The sequence below is a fragment of the Neopsephotus bourkii genome, unplaced genomic scaffold, assembly GCF_033783945.1.
Source record: "Neopsephotus bourkii isolate Nb327-2 ecotype Australia unplaced genomic scaffold, CSIRO-AGI_Nbou_v1 NB_168, whole genome shotgun sequence".
Taxonomy (NCBI): Eukaryota; Metazoa; Chordata; class Aves; order Psittaciformes; family Psittacidae; genus Neopsephotus; species Neopsephotus bourkii.
Genome location: NW_026900684.1, coordinates 17,004,886 through 17,026,237, shown reverse-complemented (window position 1 = coordinate 17,026,237; position 21,352 = coordinate 17,004,886). Strand labels below are relative to the sequence as shown.

Sequence of the window (21,352 nt, the reverse complement as noted above, 5' to 3'; positions counted from 1 at the left end):
TCTGTAGTGGTACAGATACACATTATTGTAAAGTAAACAGAATGTTGGAATAGAAAAAGCTGAAGAGCTGGGTAGATTCTGTTTTCTCGAAACACTGACTGAGCATAGTTACAGATTCTAGAAATATACTACTGCAAATCAGTCTGTGTCAGTGTTGATCACTTCTGATTTTTTATTAGATAAACATTGTTTTATATAGATAAACATAAGAAAAATACTGTAAACACTGTAAAATAATTTTTCTTTTTTTCTCCTTTAAGAACTGAAAGACAGCAAGCAAATTCTATCCATTACGAAGAACTTCAAAGTAGAGAATATTGGGCCTCTTCCTATAACAATTTCATCAATGAAAATCAATGGTTACAGTTGCCAAGGATATGGATTTGAAGTGTTAGACTGTCAGGAATTTTTCTTGGCTCAGAACTCATCACGAGAGATAAGCATTGTGTAAGCACTGACAGATTTGCTGACAAATTAACTTAAGTGGAAATTTGAAGTAATTAATCTCAGTAACAGACACTCCAATAGCTCACCCTCACATAAAATTTGGTGAGCTTCAAATATAAATTTCGTAAGCATTTCCCCTTTTCAGTAAGGGTTATTCTAACAAACTGATAACAGTGTGTCTTTGTGAGACTCAAATTATTTTTTAAAAGCAGCATTATGTGTCTTTTATCAGTGCATTATAAAGTAATAAGCAAAACAGTTGTCACAATAAAAGAGCAAGAAATGCTTTGCCACTGGGTTTTTCTTATTATTTGATCGTTATTCCCTGGCTTTTTCCAAGTAGCCTGACCACAATCTAGTCATGTATTCCTAAAATTGCACATAATCTAAAACTGATTCTTTTTAAAATCCTGTTGAACAAGAATCAAGACTTAAACACAAATAGAACTAATACTACTGTGTTGCAGTGTCTGCGGTTTCATATACAAGTGTCACCTCTACTGAGTGGGAAGCAAGTCATACCTTCTAGCAATACCTGGGGTGGTCAGAATAATGGTAGGGGCCAGGGAACTAAATAGAAGAAGAGACAAATCTTATGGTTTCTTCTGCTTTCCCTGTCTTGTTCTAGGCTTACTGTAGCACTTGTCCCTTTCTGAAGTAATGCTGCCTGTACCCTTGACAATTTGACAGTCTTACCTCTGTTATAGGCTAATGGCATCTGTGTAGTCTAAGCAGACAGTGGTCCCTTATTTCATTGTCTTTTTTTTTTCATATATGTAATTAAATCAGAAGTTATTTTGTATTTTTGGTATTGGTGTGACTTAGAAAATTAAATTCAGTCCAGCACTGGAAAAATAACACCATCTCTGTCTGCTTTTCCTGACAGATTTACTCCTGACTTTACATCTTCATGGGTAATCCGGGAGCTTACACTGGTAACTGCTGCTGATTTGGAGTTCCACTTCACGCTCAACGTGACTCTTCCTCACCATCTGTTACCGCTGTGTGCAGATGTGGTGCCAGGACCCAGCTGGGAAGAGTCTTTCTGGAGGCTTACTGTCCTTTTCGTAAGGTAATGCTTTCAGGCCCCCTGCACCAGTTCGAAAGGGATCCATGCTAACACAAGCACTTTTGGCTTGTGTTAGATTTTTAGTGGTGATAGGGCCTAAATCTCTACTGCGTCTGTGTCCCAAGACTTCTGACAGATGGCTTGGACAGCTTAGGTGTGATGCAGTAGCTGATAATAGAGTTCTCAAGCATTTCTTTCTGCTCCTAATAATAAATTCCATGTTAAGGCTGCAGAGAAAAAAAGGCTAGGATACCCCCACAGGAATATCCTTGCTAAGAAGACTTACTCTTGCCACAGCAGAGATGCACAAGTGTCATGGTTTAAGCCCAGCCAGCAACCCAGAACCACGCAGCCGCTCTCTCACTCCCGCCCTTCTGCTACTGCTGCACTCAGGACAACATGTAACATACTAGTATCTGAATGTTGTAAATAGAATCGAGTGGATTGGTAGATCATCTTGAAGTATTTCTGAAAAATTAATATGAATTTTATTTATAAAGTTTCAGACAACCAAGTGAAGACCTGCTTTTCCTTATGCCTTCTTCCTCCTCTCACGTGTTGAAAAATACTTGTGTTTGTTGTTAGGTTTTTGGTAGGCACACTGCTAAACAGGCTAGCTGAGAAAGATTAATTGGTTTGTGTTATCTGACTCATTGCGTGCACACGGTGAACTGCTTTTAAGAGGACAGTACCTTTGTACAACAATTAAGGGTTCTGCTCCTAAACATACTCTTTTCTTGTTTTCTTTAACTAACCTTTCACACTGTGTAGTGTGAACTGAATATTGTGTATGTCACAGATGATCCCCAGTGCTTGCATCACACCAATCTGAATTCCTACAATCATTACTAACAAGCAGTGCATGTGAATGTTGCGGTGATACATACACGTGCCTATGCATACCTCACTGAGATCCTGATGCACGGTGTGTTTCTGCTTGCATTGTTGTTTTGACACTGAAAACAGAGCATAAGTGAAGCAACACTAAGGACCACATTACTGCTTCTAGATGCAACAGAAGGAGACTACAAGGATCTGAAAGATCAGGAGTTTCTCATTCTGTTTTCCTGCTGACAAAATTCATATTGCATAATTGAGAAAGTGGTTTAATGAATTACAAAGATCTTTATTGTGATTGGTGTATATTTGGTGCAATTAAGACAACAGAGAAAGAGAGGATATTTTGCAGCTTCAAGTTTAGTTCAGAAGTGTGGTGGCATTTGTAGCCCATTTTATGCCAGTATCTTCTCTAGGAAAAGAAAAAGACAGTATTAAATAAATATCAAAATAATGACATAACTGTCATAAATGAATAGAAAGTACTTAGAAGACTGATAGGTATCTTACTATAAGATGCTGCTATTGGGTGGTAACGAGACTTCTAACTGATCTTCAGATCAAGTATTAGCTTTTTTTAGGATGGATTTTTTTTCATTATTAGTTGGTTGGGTTTTTTTTCCTTTGTAAAGCCCTTGGCTGAGTTATTTTATTGAGAGCTTTCTTGTTTGTCTCCTTATTTAGAATTTGCTAACAAAATGTTTGAAAAATGCATTTTATTAAAGCTTATTAACTCTATCACTGAATACACCTGAAAATTGTAGACACCAGTATCTGTTGTTTTCTTTGGCAGTTTGTCCCTGCTCGGCGTGATTCTAATAGCCTTCCAGCAAGCCCAGTATATCCTAGCAGAGTTCATGAAATCAAGACAGAGGCCAAATCCTAGTTCTTCACCACAGCAGAACAGCAACTCTGTTGACATAATCAGCTCTGATTCCTACAAGTGAGAATACTTTTTTTCTTTTGAATTGCCTTTTTTTTTGGTACCCTATGTATTGTGGAGTAATGCTTTCTGTCTGTTTGTATTTTGATATTGATGTGGGTTGGTTTAAGGGAGATGGTGTTCCAAGCAGCCTCTTTCAGAGAGCTTTTAGTGTTGGGTCTCGTCTCCACAAAAGAGAAATGGAAGAACTTTATAAATGTTGATTATTGTTAGTAGTGTATAGGGTAAAAATTGTGTGATGGAAGTAAAAGATGCAGCATGTATCCTTTACTATGATAGCAGTACATAGGAAACCACAAAAAAGAAATAAAGGATCCATCACAGCAGCTATGGAAAGAGCTGAAAATACATTAGTGGTCCTCAGTTCTGACACCCTTGGGTGGTCAGTTAGGTACTTACTGAAGCATATAAATGTGTTTGAAGTCCGAGTCTTTCTCATCTCCCCCTGAAATCAGAATGTGCTTAGCTGATATGGTAAATTGAAGACCCAGTGCAGTGGCACAGCTTGTGACTGTGCCCCCTCCCCTTTCTTTTACAAAAATAGGCTATAAAACAATTCATGATAGCTTCGTAGATAAAAACAAATCTCAATTTTTTTTTTCTCAAGGGGAAGCTGCAAGACATTTATGGATTCCTATAGCTCCTCAGATAAAGGTAAAGGGAAGGGCTTCCTGTCTGTAGGCGCTTCTTCCAGCCGAAGTCAGAATGCAGCAAAGAGAAGTCCTGCGACGTACAGTCACTCTCAGAAGAAACACAAATGTTCAGTTTACTACAGTAAGCCGAAACCAAACACAGTGGCTGGCAGTGCCATTGCAGCTACTGATGAGAAACAAAATCAGATTACTGAGAACCAAATCTCAGCACCAAAAGAGGACATTTGCACTGATGTTGTCAGTGAGAACTGGGTAACTCTCAAATATGCAAATGGCATAAATGTTAACAAGAATTTAACTCTTCCAGAAGACTTTCTGGGTAAAGAAGAAAGTGCACTGAAAAATACAGTTCTCATGAAAAATACTTCTTCAGAGTGTGATCTGAAGGAAGATCTTCAAACATGTATGTTTCCTAAGGAAACTAACCTTAAAACTTCAGAAAATCTAGTCGAGCTCAAAGAACAGGAGTTCTGTCCTGTGAAGATGCCCAAGAAGCTACCTGAAAGTCACTTGTCCAGAAATTCACCTCAGCAACAGCCGGAACTGCAAGAAATTTCTAGGAAAAATAGTGGTAATTTTCTTTTTTTAATTTCTGACAGTCAGAATTGTTGGGTGAAATCTTCTGTTGAGTTCAGTGTGGTGAGGATTTTGTCTCTTGTGTGGGACAAGGAGATGTGTTTCTTATGCTTTCATGATGATTTAATGTTTACATTCTTAAGGAAACAGCTTGCATTAAAAAGTTGCTTCATAAATCATATATTTGCCTTAGCTTACAGATTTTGAGCTTATGCAGTAGCATTTTAATGGTTAAAGTAATTGATGTCATAGATCTGCTTATAAGACAAAAATTGCCCTTGTCAAATATTCAGAAACATGCCAGAACGTTTCAGGTCCACTGAAAATCTGATGCCTGATTTTTAGTCACGAAGCCAGCACCTCCAGTACTGGTTATTCTTTGACATTCTTTGATAAAACCACCTAAAATAACAAAGAGGGTATTGTGCACTCGTATTTTGTAGGAATTTGCAGATTGACTTTTCTCTTAGTAGCTGCATAGCTTTATTTTTTATCTTGCTTTTGGAGGGGGTTGTTTTTTTTCCACTTGTGGAACTAAGCTGCCTGGGAAGTCGTATGTCTTACCTTCACAACTCAGAATTTTAAGAGCAGCTCAAGAGCACCTGGGGGAGATCAAGAGCAGGATGGGAGAATGCGTCCTCTGGAAGCTTGGCTTTACTTAGGCACTTGGCAAAGTAGTTGAATACTGAAAGCTGGCATTTGCTGTAACTGTGGCAGAGTTGTTTAGTGAGTGAGCCATCACAGTGGGATTTCAGGCCCTGCTGTAGTGTGTAGTGGGCCTGTTGTTTCTAGTTGTGTTGTTATCTGTGAGATGCAGCAGGTACAAGAGTGCTGTCTTCAGGTAGAGGCAGAATAATTTCACCCATACTTAGAAAGTATTTTTACATTCTTCATGTGCTTCTAAACTGCAGAGTGCTAGTCATTCTTTGCTTTGAATTAGGAAATCAGATAGAGGGGAGAATAATCGGTAGTTATGTCTTAACTGTATTTATGTGCAAACGAAAGTAACTTTCAGTTACTCAAACAGTAACTCAGAAGTACTGTGGAAATCATGGTTGTATATAAAACAATTGAGAATTAGTAGACATTTTCACTGACAAAGTTTCCACCTTGAGGCAGTGTTTCAGGAGTACTTGTATTCAGTAGTAAAGCAGTACAGGTAATCTGATGCATTGTCTATTGAGCAGTTGTTTTGTGCACTGTCAGGAATGTGAGCATGTCTGTGATTCAAGAAGTTTGGTAGGATAAATGAAGTCTAAAAAGTACTATGCTGCAGTGTTTGTATCTTGATTTAGTTGCAGACCTGGTTTTGTGCTAACAGACTCTTAAAGATCTCAGGTACTCCCTCCCGTGTTTGTATGCTGGAGAAGAATAGAGTGTTTTTAGGGCTCTGGCACCCTCCCTTGCTTGGTGTTTCCAGTGTCTCATTCATATGGGCTTCTTTTGCAGTCATCATGACTGCCTGCTCCAGAGAGGAGAAGGTAGCTGACTCAGAGCTAGGATGCTGTAGGTGGTTGATACAGAGGAAACCACAAAAAAAAATATGTTTGGGTGGACCTTTACTGTTTGAGGAGACCAGTAAGTGATGGCATCTCTCATGCGGAGCAGACAAGTCTCGGTAGCAGATCACTGTGGATGTATACCAGGTATCTGAGATACCTGAAACAGAGCTGGTTAGTTCTGCCCTCTCCAGCACTGGCTGTGACTCAGCTGGGCAACTCAGCTAGTTGCTGTGGTAGGTTTCCTCTCATTTTCTTCATCTCTTAGACTTCGTTACACAAGAATATTTCTTCTTCCTCACAAGCCTCTCAAGAAAATTAACTTTTAATGTGGAAAGAAAGGATGATTTCTCTGCCTTCATAGTGAATGCAGAGGGCACTTCAGAGACATACTGCACCAAATACAGGCTGTTCTTATTTTGATCTACCCATTTTTGAAAGGTCTCCTACCCACACAGCTTGAAGGGTTTTTTCTCTTTATTCCCTGACTTAACTTATAGACCCATGGCTGGGACTCAAATAGTTCAAATTCAGATGAAATGAGCAGTTCTTGGGTAACTTAGGCATGTGCTAGGAGTGGTGTGCCCATGTGTTTGAATCAGTACAGAGCTACTTTTTGCAACTGCTGTAGGAATTTTTATACAACATTAGCTTTTGCTTTCGAAGTTTTCAGCATCATCAGCCTAGATGTTGGTCTCCGAGTGTTTTGGAAACCAACACACATCTGTTTTTAAAGAAAGGTAGAAGATGCTGTGGTTATGATTGGGAGCCCATTCTCTTCCCAAGTAAACTGATGTTACTGTTGTAATTGTAGGGAATAGCCAGCAAGTGCCTCTCAGGAATGAAACAGAAAACTGTGAGACTTTAAAAAAGCAGATCAACCTAAAGCCTTCCACAGAGAAAAAGATGAGTAAGGGACCTAAAGAAGAGACTCCGTGCTGCGGAAAAGAGGAGATTACTTCTTCTGAGGTTTGTGTTGTGATCTTTCTGCTTTCCAAATTTAAAATGGTCTTTTTATTGTTTATTTATATATATATAGGCATACAGGTATGTATGTGCATGTAGGGATTATTACCTATTCACAGGTCTGAAACACTGTAAATCAGGTGAATAAGGAAGTACGCAGATGTGCTGTCCACATCCACTGCATATTAATGCTGCAGACGGTACATTTGTTGCAGGCAGAGTAAAACACTTAAAGAACTTCATCAGGTAGTTGGTAAACCCAAGAATTTGGTTTATATTTGTGTCCTATCTACTGCATAGGAATCTCATGGCAAAAAGGTGTAAGGAGCAATTGCTTACTATGCTTTGAGGAATATATATCAGACAGGGTCTTGTCTTGTTTTGGGAACTGTTGTTAGAAACTTCTTTCTGTGTGCAGCTGATGGAGCTCAGTTTGTTTCTTGCATTTTTTTAAATTACTATTATTTGTTGGTTAACTTACCCCATAATTTCCTCAGTTGTAATGCAAATGAATACCCCAACCCCCTCCCACCCTCCAGCTGCTGAGGAAAGGGAGGATTTATTGCTGCTGAACTTGCACACAGACTGATCATAAATCTGGCAGATGTGTTTTTGTTTTTAGTGCATTGGGAATTTTATTGACTGCTTTCCTTTTTCTCCCCCCACTTTTTTATTTCCCTGGAAGTCAGAGCTAGATGCAATGAGGGGGAAAATGCTAACATTGGGAATTCAGATATTTCTCTCTCATCATCTGCTGGTGTCTTGAAGGACAGAGTATTGGAAAGGCTGGTCAAATTGATGGTGCTGGAAAGAGGATGTGCTGTGGAAAGGCACTAAATCATGAAGTAACTATGCATTTGGGTCTGGTTGTTTTGTCCAGAAAAATTTAGCTGGAAAAATCCAGTGGAGTTCATTTACTGTGAGTTGACTTCATTTTATAATGTATGTATTTTCTCGGCTCATATTTTTACCTTTAGCAAGAAGATGTGTATAGGAAGAAGAAACCTCAGGAGAAGAAGGAAGGAAACTTACCAAATATGAATTGGAATAGAAATAGAACATCTAGGAAAAATAAGAAGAAGAGTGTTAATATATCTACAAGGTATGTATTGCCTCACCAAGTCATGAAGAAATACAGAGTTGCTGTAATGTTTCTGAAGGTTTTCCATAGTACATTTGGCAGGATTGCTTTATCTGTTTAAATAAACCCAATTTAATCCTGGCCTGAGCCTTTATTTTTAAGAATGTGCAGTACTAAGTATCACCAAAAAAAAATTCCCATTTGTAAACCTGCATGTATGTAGACACACCCCATTCTGTATAGCAGTGGTTGCTCTGTGTTACAGTCTGGAATTTGGAATTCCATTGTGTATTGTGCGAATAAAATCTAGCCATGTATTCTGTTCAGTGAAGAAAACAAAATTGTTGAAATGGTCCCACCTTCAGGAGAGTCATCTGCTGTATAGAGTAAGGCAATGTTGTCTTCTAGTAGTTCTGGAAGATGAAGAGAAATATGTAGAGAGTGGCTTGCATTTTTGCCATGATGATTACAAATATTGCAGCATCACTAGGCTCAGAAGAATGTTGAGAGCACCTTGGGTAGTTACTTTTGGTTTCCTCTTAAGGGTTGTTTAAAAGCATTTCTGATGTCAGTTGTAAATTACTTTGAATATTTTTTCATGTATTTTAAATTATTTGGATTATTGTTAAAAGATACCAGTTATAAGCTGCTTCTTGAATAGAAACACGAGGAGAAAATCCTCCTCCTTCCCTTCCCCCAGCCCTTTGACTTAGGTCATGATCCTACAAAGCCTTCACAGACTTAACTTTTATTGCAAGTGGTCCTATTGAGGTCAGTGGACTTAACAAGGAGATTGTAAATCTGCAGGGGCTGTTATAATTCATTATAAACAAATTACTATTCATTGTGTGAGAAGTCAGCACGTGTAAATCTTTGTAAGATGCACACCTTTGTAGCTAGGAAGGATTAAAAAAATTGGAAAAGAAATACTAAAATTCTACTCCTTGAACGGATCCAGCAGTTGCTGTTTTCTGAGTTAAGATGTAACCATTCCCTTCCTGTTTAAACTTGACAGATGGATTTTACTCATTTCTCCTTAATACTCTCTGATTAAGATATTGGGTCCAGATATTTCAGTCTTACTAGCAAAAACTGGAGATTACTTCAGATGGTGGTTTTACTCTAGTTATAATTACGCCAGTGAAATAGACATAGGGCACATTTTTCTGTGTATCTAGGTCTTCGTACAATGCTAGACTGTACTTATCACTGTAAATCTAATTGGCTTCTGCAAGTGCACTAGAGAATGGAGTTAAACGTACACACATTGTTTTGCTTATCCCCTTGAGAAGTTGTAGCCTGTGTGGTGGGATAGAGCACTTTGGGAATGTTTTTTAGCTTTCTGTAAAGGTGGGAATTAAGACTTCTGAACCTATTCTTTGCTCCATATGCTGCCTCGGTAGTCGAGTGAGTTGAAGTGTTTAATGCCTGAAAAGGAAAAATGCAGCAGAAATGTAAAGTGCAAACATGTTTCTTTGGGTGTGGTTGTATTAGGGTCACTGAGCAGAATGAATTGAAGCACATGTGCAGTGAATTTGAAAGGCTGGATCTGAGAGCGAATATTGGAATAAGAGCCTGGTGTCCTCAGGGTAACGGGGAAAACTGTAAAGCGGATCAAAAGCCTGGGAGCTTGTCTATTCAGGGAGAAACAGGTATGCAGTCTTAATTGTCTTAAATGGGGGAGGCAGTATAATGTGGTTTTTGTGGCACTAGGGCTGTATTCCTTCCTGGAGAGACTTGGGCTTCTCTCCCTTTCTAACCTCGACATGAGGATGGCAGGACTGGCACAATGTAGTGCCTGAAATAATACCTACTCATTTCTGAAGGGCTCCACATGCTTTGTCCATGTAGTTGGTTTGTGGTGCAAATCAGAAGAGGAGTCAGTTTAAAGTCATAATCCATCAGTCCCGGCTGAAGGGCTGACTCTCTGTCTGTGTGTTCAAGTTAAAGCTGGTATTAACTGAAGTGGATGTATTGTGAGAGCCACCTTTAGAATAGGCAGGTCATTTTTTAAAACCACCTCTAGCAGGGATACCTGCTTCCTGCCTTTCTGCAAGATGTTAAGCAGCTGTTTGCCTTGGCTTGGGGGAAGAGGAGGGCTGAAGAATCTACCAGTGTTTATAGGATTGTCCTTTGCCCCCCGATGAGGTAACAGGAAAGGAGAATCTCTTACTTATGAATTCATTACTTGCAATATTTGTCATTGCTTTCAGTATGCATGTTCCTACAACAAGGATATGTCTCATACTTAAAATATAAACTGTATGTTTCAAAGAACAGTATGGGTTTCTTTTTTCAAACCAATGCCTCTAATTTCACTGTGTCCTCACTTGCATTCATTTCACTGGGGATGTCATGTACGTTATAAGCTCCTTGTGGTGTAGGGGCTTATGCGTTTATCTTGAGGCCATCAGTAAATACTATTTTCAGTCCTATAGTAAATTCAGAGAAACCATGTAAGTACATGTTTCAGATGACTTTTCACTGAATCTTCAGCTGAAAGATTTTTTTTTTTTAATGTTTTGTATCATTGGGGTTTTTTTTACAACTTCTTTAGAAAGTTTTTATCAGCGGTCCAAAAAGAAGTGTTTGGAGAAGTTTTGCTCTGATTCAAGCTCAGATTGTGGAAGTTCATCAGGAAGCGTTCGTGCCAGTCGTGGGAGCTGGGGTAGCTGGAGCAGTACCAGCAGTTCAGACGGAGATAAAAAGCCTATGATTACTGCCAGGCATTTTCTTCCATCCAGTAAGTTCTGCAAATATCACCTCTGCACAGTAGTGGGCAGAGTTTTAGCCTGCCTTCTGAATGGAAAGGGGTATTGTGGCATTGAGACATGTAAGCTGCCTTCTGTAGGGCACGTTTCAAACATGGGGAGAGATTTAAAGAACTTGGTACTAGGAAAAAGTACCATGAGTTTTGTGAGGATAAACATGAGCCGTCAGGTTACAGAGAAAGTGTCAGGCTGCTCACTTGCTCAATTTGTTCTCATGGGAAGGTGGAAGAACTGAGAGTAACTAGTCAAAGCAATTTCTGCCTTTGTATTTCTGTTATATCACATTATTCTTTGAAAAATATTACAGCTGTTTAAGAAATACACAAATGAGGAACGTGTGAAAGCAGTCCAGATCTGAGGATGCTAGGATTACGTAGCTGTATTTGAGGGATAAGTAGACGGGAGACTTGAGCCACTTGACTGATATGTGAAATGGGAACTGTGGTTCGTTACTGCAGATTTTTGAGTACCTGAATATCATTTAAATAGTTCAAAGCCTAAACCCTGTCACTGCCATCACCATCCAGACTGACATGGCACTAGAATTAAATTTTAAAGAAAGTAAGCCCAGCTTACCTGAAAAAAGCCATTCTGAATAATTTAAAAATATTCATGTACTTACATGTGTATTTGTGTAAAACTGTAAATTACCGAAAGATAGTACGTGGTGCATCTAAACCTCCAATCTAATAGATAGTGAATTGTGCATACCTAACTTTTCTGTTCGTTCAAATTGTGATGCCTCTTAAGAAAATAAGTCATTTCAAATTCAAAATTGATTGGGTAGTCACAAGGAGCCTCTCCATTAAAAGTGTGGTAATCACTTATAAAATACATGTGGACATAGATATGGTCACATAGATGTGACCATGTGGACATAGATAGCACGCTTTGAAATTAATGCAGTTAGTGATACTCTGGTGTGAGACAAAACTTGATAAACACCATTGATGATTCTATTTCTGTGTACAGTATATTCTGTGCATACTTCCTTTTTTTAGGATCTTTGATTTTCACAGTCATTCTTTTCTTTAGGAGAGAATATTTCACAAAATGATTTTCCATCTGAAACTCCTATCACTTTAAATCTGTCTCATAACATCTGCAATACCAGGTAAAAAAATTGAATCTCCACCTGTAAGACATTAAAGAAACACCACCAACTTGAAATCCTGTCTCAGTTTGAGAAATTATACCTACCTGTCTTATTGTCATTTTCTGTGATCATGTAATTGTACTTACTGGTTAGAAGAAGAAGAATAATCTTCTTCAGTACATGAAAAGAGATATGCAAAGTGGATTATGCTGGGGAAATACAATAAATGCTTCCAACTGTAAAATAAAATTGGGGAAAAAATGGAAGTGTTTTTCCCCCCTCTCATTTCTTCCAGGTCTTAAGAACTTACTACATTTCCATTGCCACTTTGTTATATTCAAGTAGTAACAGTTCAAAAAAAAAAATAAGGTGGGAATGAGACTTTCAAGTTGATGCTATTCTTTTAATGGGAATAATGTTCTCCTAGGATATACAGCATGAAAATTGATTCCCCCCTCCCCCACATTCCTTTCTACCTCTTTACTGTAGTAGTGATAGTATCTACAATTTTTACTGTGAGTCCTCATTTCACTTCTCATTCATAACTCTCTTTTTACTAGCAGAAATAATTTAATCCCATGGCATTCTGGTGCTTGCAAATGTTCCCTTTCCATTCATTTTGACTAGTTTCTTTGATGGGTTTTGACAAATACGAAATTGATGTTTATGTGCACCTATGTATCTTCATGGACATAAAAGTAAACTTCCCTGAAAATTGTTGGGAGCATTCAAACATTATGAGAGATCCTACTCATCTTGCAATTTTAGAGAAGAGCTGTTGAATTAATTTGCAATAGGTTGATACTGGGATAATAGAAGTGGGGGTAATTAAGATGTATTAATCTTACTCATTTTGCATGTGTTTTAATTGAGGAAAAAAATACCTTTATAAAATTGCCCAGTGGTAATTCAAAATATGAAAAATCAGGAAAGTGGGAAAGCAGTAGCAATCATGATGTTCATTAGAATATTTTTTTACATCTCTGTATATTTCCTTCAAAATACTTTGGATTATGAAACATAAATATCTAGACTTAAGAAATTAAATTTTCTTTTCATCCAGCAGAGACATGAACAGTATCCCTCAATATCCTGAAACCTTATGTCCCAATTTCACTGACATAGCTGCAGATCCTGACAAAAATAAAGGTCAGTTACTTTTATTAACAACTGAAGCTGGTTTTTGCACACTTTGTCAAGCAGTTTTATTGATGTTGCTAATAATTCTTCTATACAACAACTTGATAAACATGTTGTTATTAGAACTTGACTTCTAAACCAGTTAAGAGCAAAGTTAGCTTAGGTAAATGAAAGCTTATAACTTTGATTTTTATTTTCTTTTTTTTTGGCTGGATCTACTCTGTTAATCATAGAAACAACTGGGTTGGAAAAGACCTTTAAGATCAAGTCCAGCCTTTACCACAGGACTTCCAAGTCCGCCACTAAACCATATCACTGAGGGCATCTGCATGTTTTTTTAACACTTCCAGGGGTGGTGATTCCACCACTGCCATGGGCAGCCTGTTCTAATACCTGATTACCCTCTCTGTGAAGAAAGTTTTCCTAATATCCAATCTAAACGTCCCCTGATGCAGCTTGAGGCTGTTACCTCTTGTCCTATCACTTGTTACTTGGGAGAAGATGATATTTAGGTTTCAACTTTTTTTAAAGTATTCTTTGGGGTTTTTTTTATCCTCTTGCTTTGCGAGATTTATGTCCAGAAGTAACATGGTTGGAAGATGAAGAGCACTGGTTTTGTTAAAATGAAGCACTGGCATCAAATCAAATATGACCTTTTGTCTCTAAATTTAGACAGCTGGGACTCGCTCTCTTTGAAAGCAGTAATGAATGAAGCTGGGTTGGGCTGTTGAAACTCTCAGAGTTTTCATTGTTTGTATCTCTAAGGGAGGTAATACTAGCTTGTTGAGTGGGATTCATAAAAGCATCAGGCGTGGTGAGGTGGAGTTTGAAAGATGGTTAGGACATGTAGTTCTTTCAGGCAACAGAAGTGCCTGCTTGTGACTGTCCATTCTGCTGTAGGTTTAACCTGAATCTTGTAGGTCACAAATGCTGATTAAACTTTTTCCATGGTAGCAATATCCATAATATCGATCACGTGAAATAATGAAGTAGAACCAACTTTGCAACCCTTTTCTTGTGGAAACTGCTAATTTGGAATTTTTTGTTTCTCCAGCTGCCTGTTCTCCCAGGGTTGATAGAAACCAAGTATCTGTGGGGAGTCAGAGCGCTTAGTCCATAGAGAGCAGCACAATGAAAATCTGCCCTAGGGGCTAAATACATCCATAATGAGTTCACAAATTGTTTGGTCGTGAATAGCTCTAGTCCATTAAGAACCTTGCCACTGCATTCATTCTTGGTTGGACTTCAGAGATGGTTACTGACTGATGGGTGACAGAGAGGCTGGTATCCCTGCTGTCTATCCTGCTGTGGGGAAGGGTGCTGCCTTAATGCTGATGGCTGATTAATTAAGGACAGTCTGTAGGAATTTCTTGCCCTGTTTTGTTGAATTTCTGCTTCTCAGTTCAAGTCTTTTTATGTATATATATTTTAACACAGAGAAATTTTGAGATTTGTTTAAAGATGGACATTCCTCACAGAAGAATAGAGTGGTTGCTAACTGGATTTTTTTAGTCTAACATACAGTCCTTATCATGGATCTGAGAATAAAGTGTCATTGTGATGCTTAGAGTTTGTGGAGCCTCCTTCCTGTTGTTCTGCATTTCATTCCCTTTTCCCTTTTTAGGTCTTTATCCAACAGGAGACTTGTGGCCTGCCCAGCCAGTCTGCCTGACAAACAGTTTAAACTACAACCTTGAGAATAATATACCATGCATGATCCAAGAAACCCCCTCTGTCCACAACAGGCAAGTTATGTTTCATGTAAACGTGCAGAGGACTGCACTTGCACTTGAGCTTATCTTACAATATCTGAAAAGCAGATGATAGTTAAATTCTTGCTGCCAGTTCAATCTCAGTTCTAGTTGTTTATGCTCTTCCATTAGTAAATTGGGATTAATTTTGCTGACAAAGGTGTTTCTGCTCATGTGCAGATATCCAGGAACTTCTTTCAAATTTAATTAAATACTTCTGGGAAAGTTCTTAATTTCTTCCACTTCTGTTGCCTGGCCAGGCAGAGGGCTTGGCTTTTACATTTGTTGCCCTCTTGCTAAATACATGGCTTCTGCATATCATGGGGTCTGTTATGCAGTGTGTACTGTGTTAAATGGCATGAACAGACATTGTTAAATAAAGACAAATAATCCAGTGTGGTATAAGGATGCAAGCTCATCTTACTGTTTCAGGCTGTGTGTAGATTTGTGTTGATCTTCCTGTAGTAGTTCTTGTACTTTAGGCTCTCCACACTGCAAATTTTACTAATGAAAGATGCACCACAAACTAGGGAGAAGAAATACTCTGCCACCACATAGCAGTGAATTAGAGCCAGTTCTTCAAGTCAGATCCTGTCACCTGAAATGACACAGTGGTAATGTGGAAATCCCCTAGTGATAGTCTTGTGATCCCAACCAACCTGCTGACCTCAATTCTGACTGTCATGTCAACAAACTGCAACCCTAGTGATTGGGAGCAGTAGCCGGCAATCTGTCTGACTCTGGAATCAGATGAAATACATGTGATTTGTGGCTGATTATGTATTATGCTAATTTGCTGTCATACGCCCATCTCAATTTGGACTTTATATGGAAAAAAAAAGTATAATTCTTTATTCATATGTAGTAGTGATAATTTACAATAGCTTCTTGCCTGAATAGTAAAATTGAATTAGTACAAGTTGAACTGAAATCCTACCTTCATATGCCTGCCTTGTCCAGACTGTATGCAGTCTTGGAGTTCAGGCTTTCTGCTTAGCAGGGCTTGTTTCACTGCTGGCATATCTTCAAGAATTAACTTTTGAAAAGTCTTCTTGAGATTCTGAAATTATTTTAATTAAAACAAATACAATCCCTAGAAATTAATGTGTAGTTTAGAAAACATACTGTTTAACAGGACTTTAATAACGTGTGTGGTAAGGGAAGTAGAAATCTCCATTTTAATTGCTATTCTCAGTCATTCAAATGCTTGAGACTGGGTTACATTTTCTTCTACCTCACATTACATTATTTCGCTTTATATCTACCATTTCCATGGTTGTGGGAAAGAAGTACAATTATTTTCTTTTTACAGAGGAAGAAGTTGAAGCCAGTTAGATGTTGCAGGACCCTGGTAGCTGTCATTACAAGTTGTTCATCCTCCCAGAGGAAAAAGAGCTCAGTGAGAGAATTGTTGCGTAGTGTGTCAGAGTGGATCCTGGCAGAATTGGCAAGCAGAATGTGAAAATCCTCATCATCAGTTGCAGGCATTTTGCATCCAACAGCTTTATGTTAAAAAAAAGTATTTCTAAACAGTTTTCAGAAGTTCTGCAAATTGTTTCTGACAGCAGGTTTTTCTTTTTCATGGGACAGCTTCATCGACTGGAATGCAGCTTGCGACAGCCAGTTTTCCAACATGTATTGTCCACTAGAGATGAATGAATATGGTGCTTTCCCAGAAGGTAAGTTGAAATAAAGCTTATGAATTATCACTGGGCATGATGTTTTTTCCTCTCACCTTTTGTAGAGCAAAAGGCTGAGCTTGTCTATAAACATCTGGGTGTTGATTGCTTAAGTGGGCTTTATGGTTTCCAGCTGACTGGGTACTCTGTAGTAATAAACAATGTCTGCATGTGGTGGATGAGAAGACTGGGTTTTGTATGGAGTTATTAAGCCTGCAAAGCCAGTATACAGGACTCTGAGAGGGAATAGAGAAAAATTCTCGTGACTACAGTATTACACAATTTTTGCATAATTTTCTTTGTTTCCCCTCTGGTAGGCTTCTGCCTTCAAGTGTGTGAAACAGAAGGCCTCTTGTGACCAATTACCTTTCCAGGCTAGAATTTCTTGGCTTGGGAAGTACACTGGCAGCAACCTAGAATTCTTTAGCATTACCTAAGCAATAATTAAAGGTCAGGCTACAGTATCACAGGCAGCGCGGTGATCCCTCAGGTGCTTAGAGCTGAGGCATGTTGGCAGTGAAGCCTGGGTAGGCTCTGCCATGCGAGATAAAGACTCTGCTTTCCAGTAGAGAGATTGCCAACCCTTTATCCTGTCTTCCTAGTAGCAGTTTGTTAGTGGGTCCCTAATACAGAATGGTACTCCTGTTAACAGAAATTGTTACGCTTTGCTGCTGTGCTGCCCTGAAGCTGCCTGAAGTCACTGAAGGCTTAAGCTGGTTCCAGCCTGGCTCACTCCAAGAAGATTCAATGCTTCTCCACTGAAATGTTAAGAGTTTATATTGTAAAAGTCTTACTTTGTCTTCCTGCTTTTATAAACTGCAGAAAACATGAACTACCCTAGTGGCTTCCCAGGTACTGCAGCTGTGCAGAATACAGCCTTTATTGACCAGAACTGTCCCTCCACCTGGAATGCACCTCCCAACATGCCACCCGCCTGGGAGCCCACCAGTTATGTCAGCTCCACGGTGAGTACTGTCACTGCAAGGCTCTGCCTTTGTGCACCTCTTCAAAGCCTTCCCAGTGCGTTCCTGTCTTTTCTACCTGTTGCTTGCACATTCTTCATGAATCCTTTAGCCTGGTGTATGTATGTGATGCTGGCATTGGTGGCCTGGCTTTTTCCCAGCTGTTGGTCAAGGTTGCTACTGGACCATGTCTGTGAAATTTTAAGACAGATCGTCTTGCCTGAAAATTGACTAAAATCATCTTGCCTATGGAAAAAAACATTTTGCACTATATAGTCTATTGAGACTTTTCCTATCAAAATCAACCTTTCCAGATGAGGGTAAAACACAAAATGTGCTGACAGCAGAACCCAGAGAGATTTGGAAATTGTAGAGCTGAATGGACAGCTGCTCTCAGTGACTTTGACAGGTTTTTTATGCTAGGAAATCCAAGTGATTTAAGCTGGAGTTGTGCGGATTTCTGAGTGCTGACTTTGACCTGTTGGGCTCCAGACTAGCCATGCATATGTCATCCCATAGTTCAGTGTAGTGACTTTGGTTCAAGGTGGTCTTTAATAGTAACCACCTTCTTTTCTGCTCATATTTCAAAATAGTCTAGTTTAGAATTTTATTTTTTTATTTACAGTAGGTTTATTTTGACTAAAACTAACCAAATCAAGAAATGTTTCCAACTGCAAAAGTGAAAATTCTGAGTGTTAAAAAGTGGCAAAACTGGTAGAAGACTGTTTGGTAACATAGATGTGGCGTTATTTTATATTTTATTCAGGAACGCCAGGAAACAGAGAAGGTAAAGATTGGAAAATACATTAGATAATTCAGTTCATTTCCCTGGCGAGCTTTTCCCCACAATACATTTCAGTGTTTCATTCAGTTTTAAAAGTCCCAAGACTTCTATGACCTTCTCCGAGAGGATTTCCTCACAGCCTAACACATCTTGCCCTCCAGGAGGTTCTTTATAAGCTTTCGAAATTTTCTAACTAAATTCCCTAGCTCCCAATTATAGTCTCTTTTCCACAGTGAGTACCCCTCTCTGCTCCCAGCATTCAGTCGTTCAGTACTAACACGTACTTCAACCTTTTTCTTGTCATTTCTTAGGCGTCCTTCACTTTTAACTCTCAAAACATATGTGGTGCTCTTTGCGTCTTCCATTTCTCTCTTATTTTTCTTAACAGCCTGACCAGCACTGAATATTGTGTTCCTGTTACAGTAATATCAGTGCCATGCAGGGAGGAGCTCATATGGCTTCATTTAGCAAAGTGCCTTTGCACACACACACTAGGGCTGTTGTAATATTTTCTGCAAACATACTGCTTTGTAAACTTGTGCAGTTTTCTACTTGTGTGTTTCCCAAGTTCTCTGTGTAGATTCATCTTCCTCTCACTCAGTACTACATCTCCACATTTTCTTCTAACTGGTCCATTTTGCAGTTTCCCATTATGATTTTATTTTGCCCTACAGCCCTACCTCTCAAGCACCCGAAGCTTGTCTCCAATGTCTGGACTTTTTGGTTCCATCTGGGCACCTCAGAGTGATGTATATGAAAGCTGCTGCCCCGTCAGTGCCACGACCCAGCACTCAACCCATGTGGAGAACCAGGCAGTTATGTGTAAGCAGGAATACTATCCAAGGTTTAACCCCTTCCGTGCCTACATGAACTTGGACATATGGACTACAGCAGCCAATCGAAATGCAAATTTCCCACTTTCGAGGGACTCGGGTTACTGTGGAAACGTGTGAAAGGAATTTGATTTTAAAATGTGAATAAAGATGCTTGCAATTTTGATTACTAGAGTAAGCTGGTTGTTGAATAGATTACAATGTTGGTGGATATTTTGGCACTTTTATATTGAAAATAAATTTTTTTTACTGAAGTCTGAGCATTCAGTGCATTTTACAAAGCAAAGCGTGTTCAGGACGCTGTTATTGTCAGGTGAAGGCTATAAATTTAGAACTCTTTTTTTTTTTGAAGGGTAAGGATGCTGTTAGGTTCTTTAAAGCATCCATGAACCTGTACTGCACATGTTTCTTCTGAAGTTTACATTCTGTGGTATAAATTAGGAGTGCTTTAGGATTCGCAGGTACAAACTTACACCCGTAAGCACTCGCATCTGTACCAAACAGTAGCACTGGGGACCTACCTGTTGGTGCAGATCAGAGATTTCCCAAGTGGTGCCACTTTTAATGCTGAAAGGGTGTAAAATTCTGGCAGTAGAAAATAGGCTGAATTGGGCTTGTTTATCTGGCTTCGAAATGCAAGCTGTCACAGGAGCGATGTTACGCTTGTGCAGTGTGGGTGAGTGGGCATTTCTTCAGGAGCTTTTCCTTCTGAGTGACTCCTGACATTTTGTGTTTTTATTTTTAGCCTTCATGTTGCAATAGCATTTTCAGTGCATTTAACTGCCCTTGTTTAAAACGCCAGAGCTTGAACTGGAACAAACACTTCTTTGAGTGCAGAGTTCACACCACTCTCCCAAACAGAACAGCATTGTGTTAGCTCTTGTTGTGAGATTGAAGCTTTTAGTGGGAAAGGCAATCAGGAAAGTGCTGCCACCCGTGTCAGGGCTGAATCCATCATGCAACATGTCTCAGCTTACCTTTCTGTAGAGCCTTTTCTTCTGGTATGGCAGAGTATGTCTGGGCATCTTTACTCTTAGGTGTCAAAAAGAGGGGAAGGTGTCCCATAGATTCAGAGGTGTCCTAAGCTAAGCCTGGAAAGAGTGAAGGGGGATCCAGTAGCAGGCTTGTACAGGCATTAGAAAGAAATTCTTTGCTATGAGGGTAGTAAGGCACTGGCACAAGTTGCCCAGAGGAGATGTGGCTGCTCCATCCTTGGCAGTTTTGAAGGCCAGGTTGTACAGGGCTTTGAGCAGTCTGGTCTAGTGGAAGGTGTCCCTGACTGTGTCAGGGGATTGGAACTGGATGATCTTTCAGATCCCTTCCAACCCAAACCATTCCATGATTGTATAATAAAGATGGCAGAACCAAATCTTCTGTGGTGTCTGCTGGCACTGTGGCAAATGGCAGGCTCAGGTTGAACGTGAGACAGAGTGACTTCCCTTGGAGAGTGGTGCTGCAGAACAGGCTGCCTCAAGGGGCAGACAGATCTTTTCTGCCTGGAGGTATTCATGACATGGCTGAACAAAGCTGCACTGGCCAGTGCTAGTGGTGATGACAGTCCTGCTTTTTGTGGGAGGTTGGACTGGAGGCCATCACTGCCCATTTACCACTCTGAGGATTCTGTGAGCTTGAGCAAGTTCCTTACTTGCTGCTTCAGTTGGTGTCCGCTTGCCCATTGAACGCAGACTGGAAGATGAGAACTCTGACAATGAGATGCTGAGGCTTTCCCATTTGTTTTATTCGAAGGCAGAGCAGAGGAGGCACTGCTGACAGCCTTCAAGCAAGGCTGCTCAGCAGCCTAACCTCCCAGACCTAAATGCTGTCCCTGCCAGTTTCACTATGTCTCTGAGCTATCAGACCAGCTCCTCTGACTTTCTGGTTTCAGCTGGAAATGCCATCCAGGGCTTTAAATGTTTCATCAGAAACATTTCTGTATGAAGTTTATTTCAGTGAATCAACAGTTCCTGCAAGGAAAGCTTTGTTGAAAGATACCCTGCCAGCTATGCTTTCATGTGTGCTTGAGTTAGCTCAGAAGGAGGTAGCAACTGGGTGGGTGGGATACTGAAAAGCTGCTACATTTACTTGCTTTAACTGCTCTTGGGGAAGGTGCTCTTAAGGCTTCCTTTGGTTTTGATGTCAGAAAAACAGGATCATCCCTGAATGCTTTTGAAAACCATGGTGATTTAATGGCTTGATCAGGAACTAGTGACTGGAGTCTGGCTGCTTTCCACAATGTGTTGTGCTGGTCAGGAATCTATTTAACTC

General features: G+C 39.6%; 1 protein-coding gene across 7 annotated transcripts in view; it reads left to right on the top strand.

Annotated features, from left to right (window-relative positions):
* The window catches only part of TMEM131L (transmembrane 131 like), an 82,945-nt gene extending 63,604 nt beyond the window's left edge, over positions 1 to 19,341 (top strand). For 3 of the 7 annotated variants that reach the window (XM_061374137.1, XM_061374184.1, XM_061374174.1), the window contains 14 exons: positions 261 to 447; positions 1,334 to 1,519; positions 3,147 to 3,296; positions 3,904 to 4,520; positions 6,839 to 6,993; positions 7,968 to 8,092; positions 9,566 to 9,723; positions 10,629 to 10,814; positions 11,878 to 11,956; positions 13,002 to 13,087; positions 14,703 to 14,823; positions 16,420 to 16,508; positions 17,331 to 17,473; positions 18,929 to 19,341. In XM_061374137.1, coding sequence (XP_061230121.1) covers positions 261 to 447; positions 1,334 to 1,519; positions 3,147 to 3,296; positions 3,904 to 4,520; positions 6,839 to 6,993; positions 7,968 to 8,092; positions 9,566 to 9,723; positions 10,629 to 10,814; positions 11,878 to 11,956; positions 13,002 to 13,087; positions 14,703 to 14,823; positions 16,420 to 16,508; positions 17,331 to 17,473; positions 18,929 to 19,207 — 2,561 coding nt within the window. In that variant the 3' untranslated portion in view covers positions 19,208 to 19,341. Of the gene's footprint in view, positions 1 to 260; positions 448 to 1,333; positions 1,520 to 3,146; positions 3,297 to 3,903; positions 4,521 to 6,838; positions 6,994 to 7,967; positions 8,093 to 9,565; positions 9,724 to 10,628; positions 10,815 to 11,877; positions 11,957 to 13,001; positions 13,088 to 14,702; positions 14,824 to 16,419; positions 16,509 to 17,330; positions 17,474 to 18,928 lie in introns of those variants that run through there. The other 4 variants (XM_061374151.1, XM_061374145.1, XR_009728584.1 and 1 more) reach the window with 4 other exon arrangements.
* Positions 19,342 to 21,352: the final 2,011 nt, after the last annotated feature.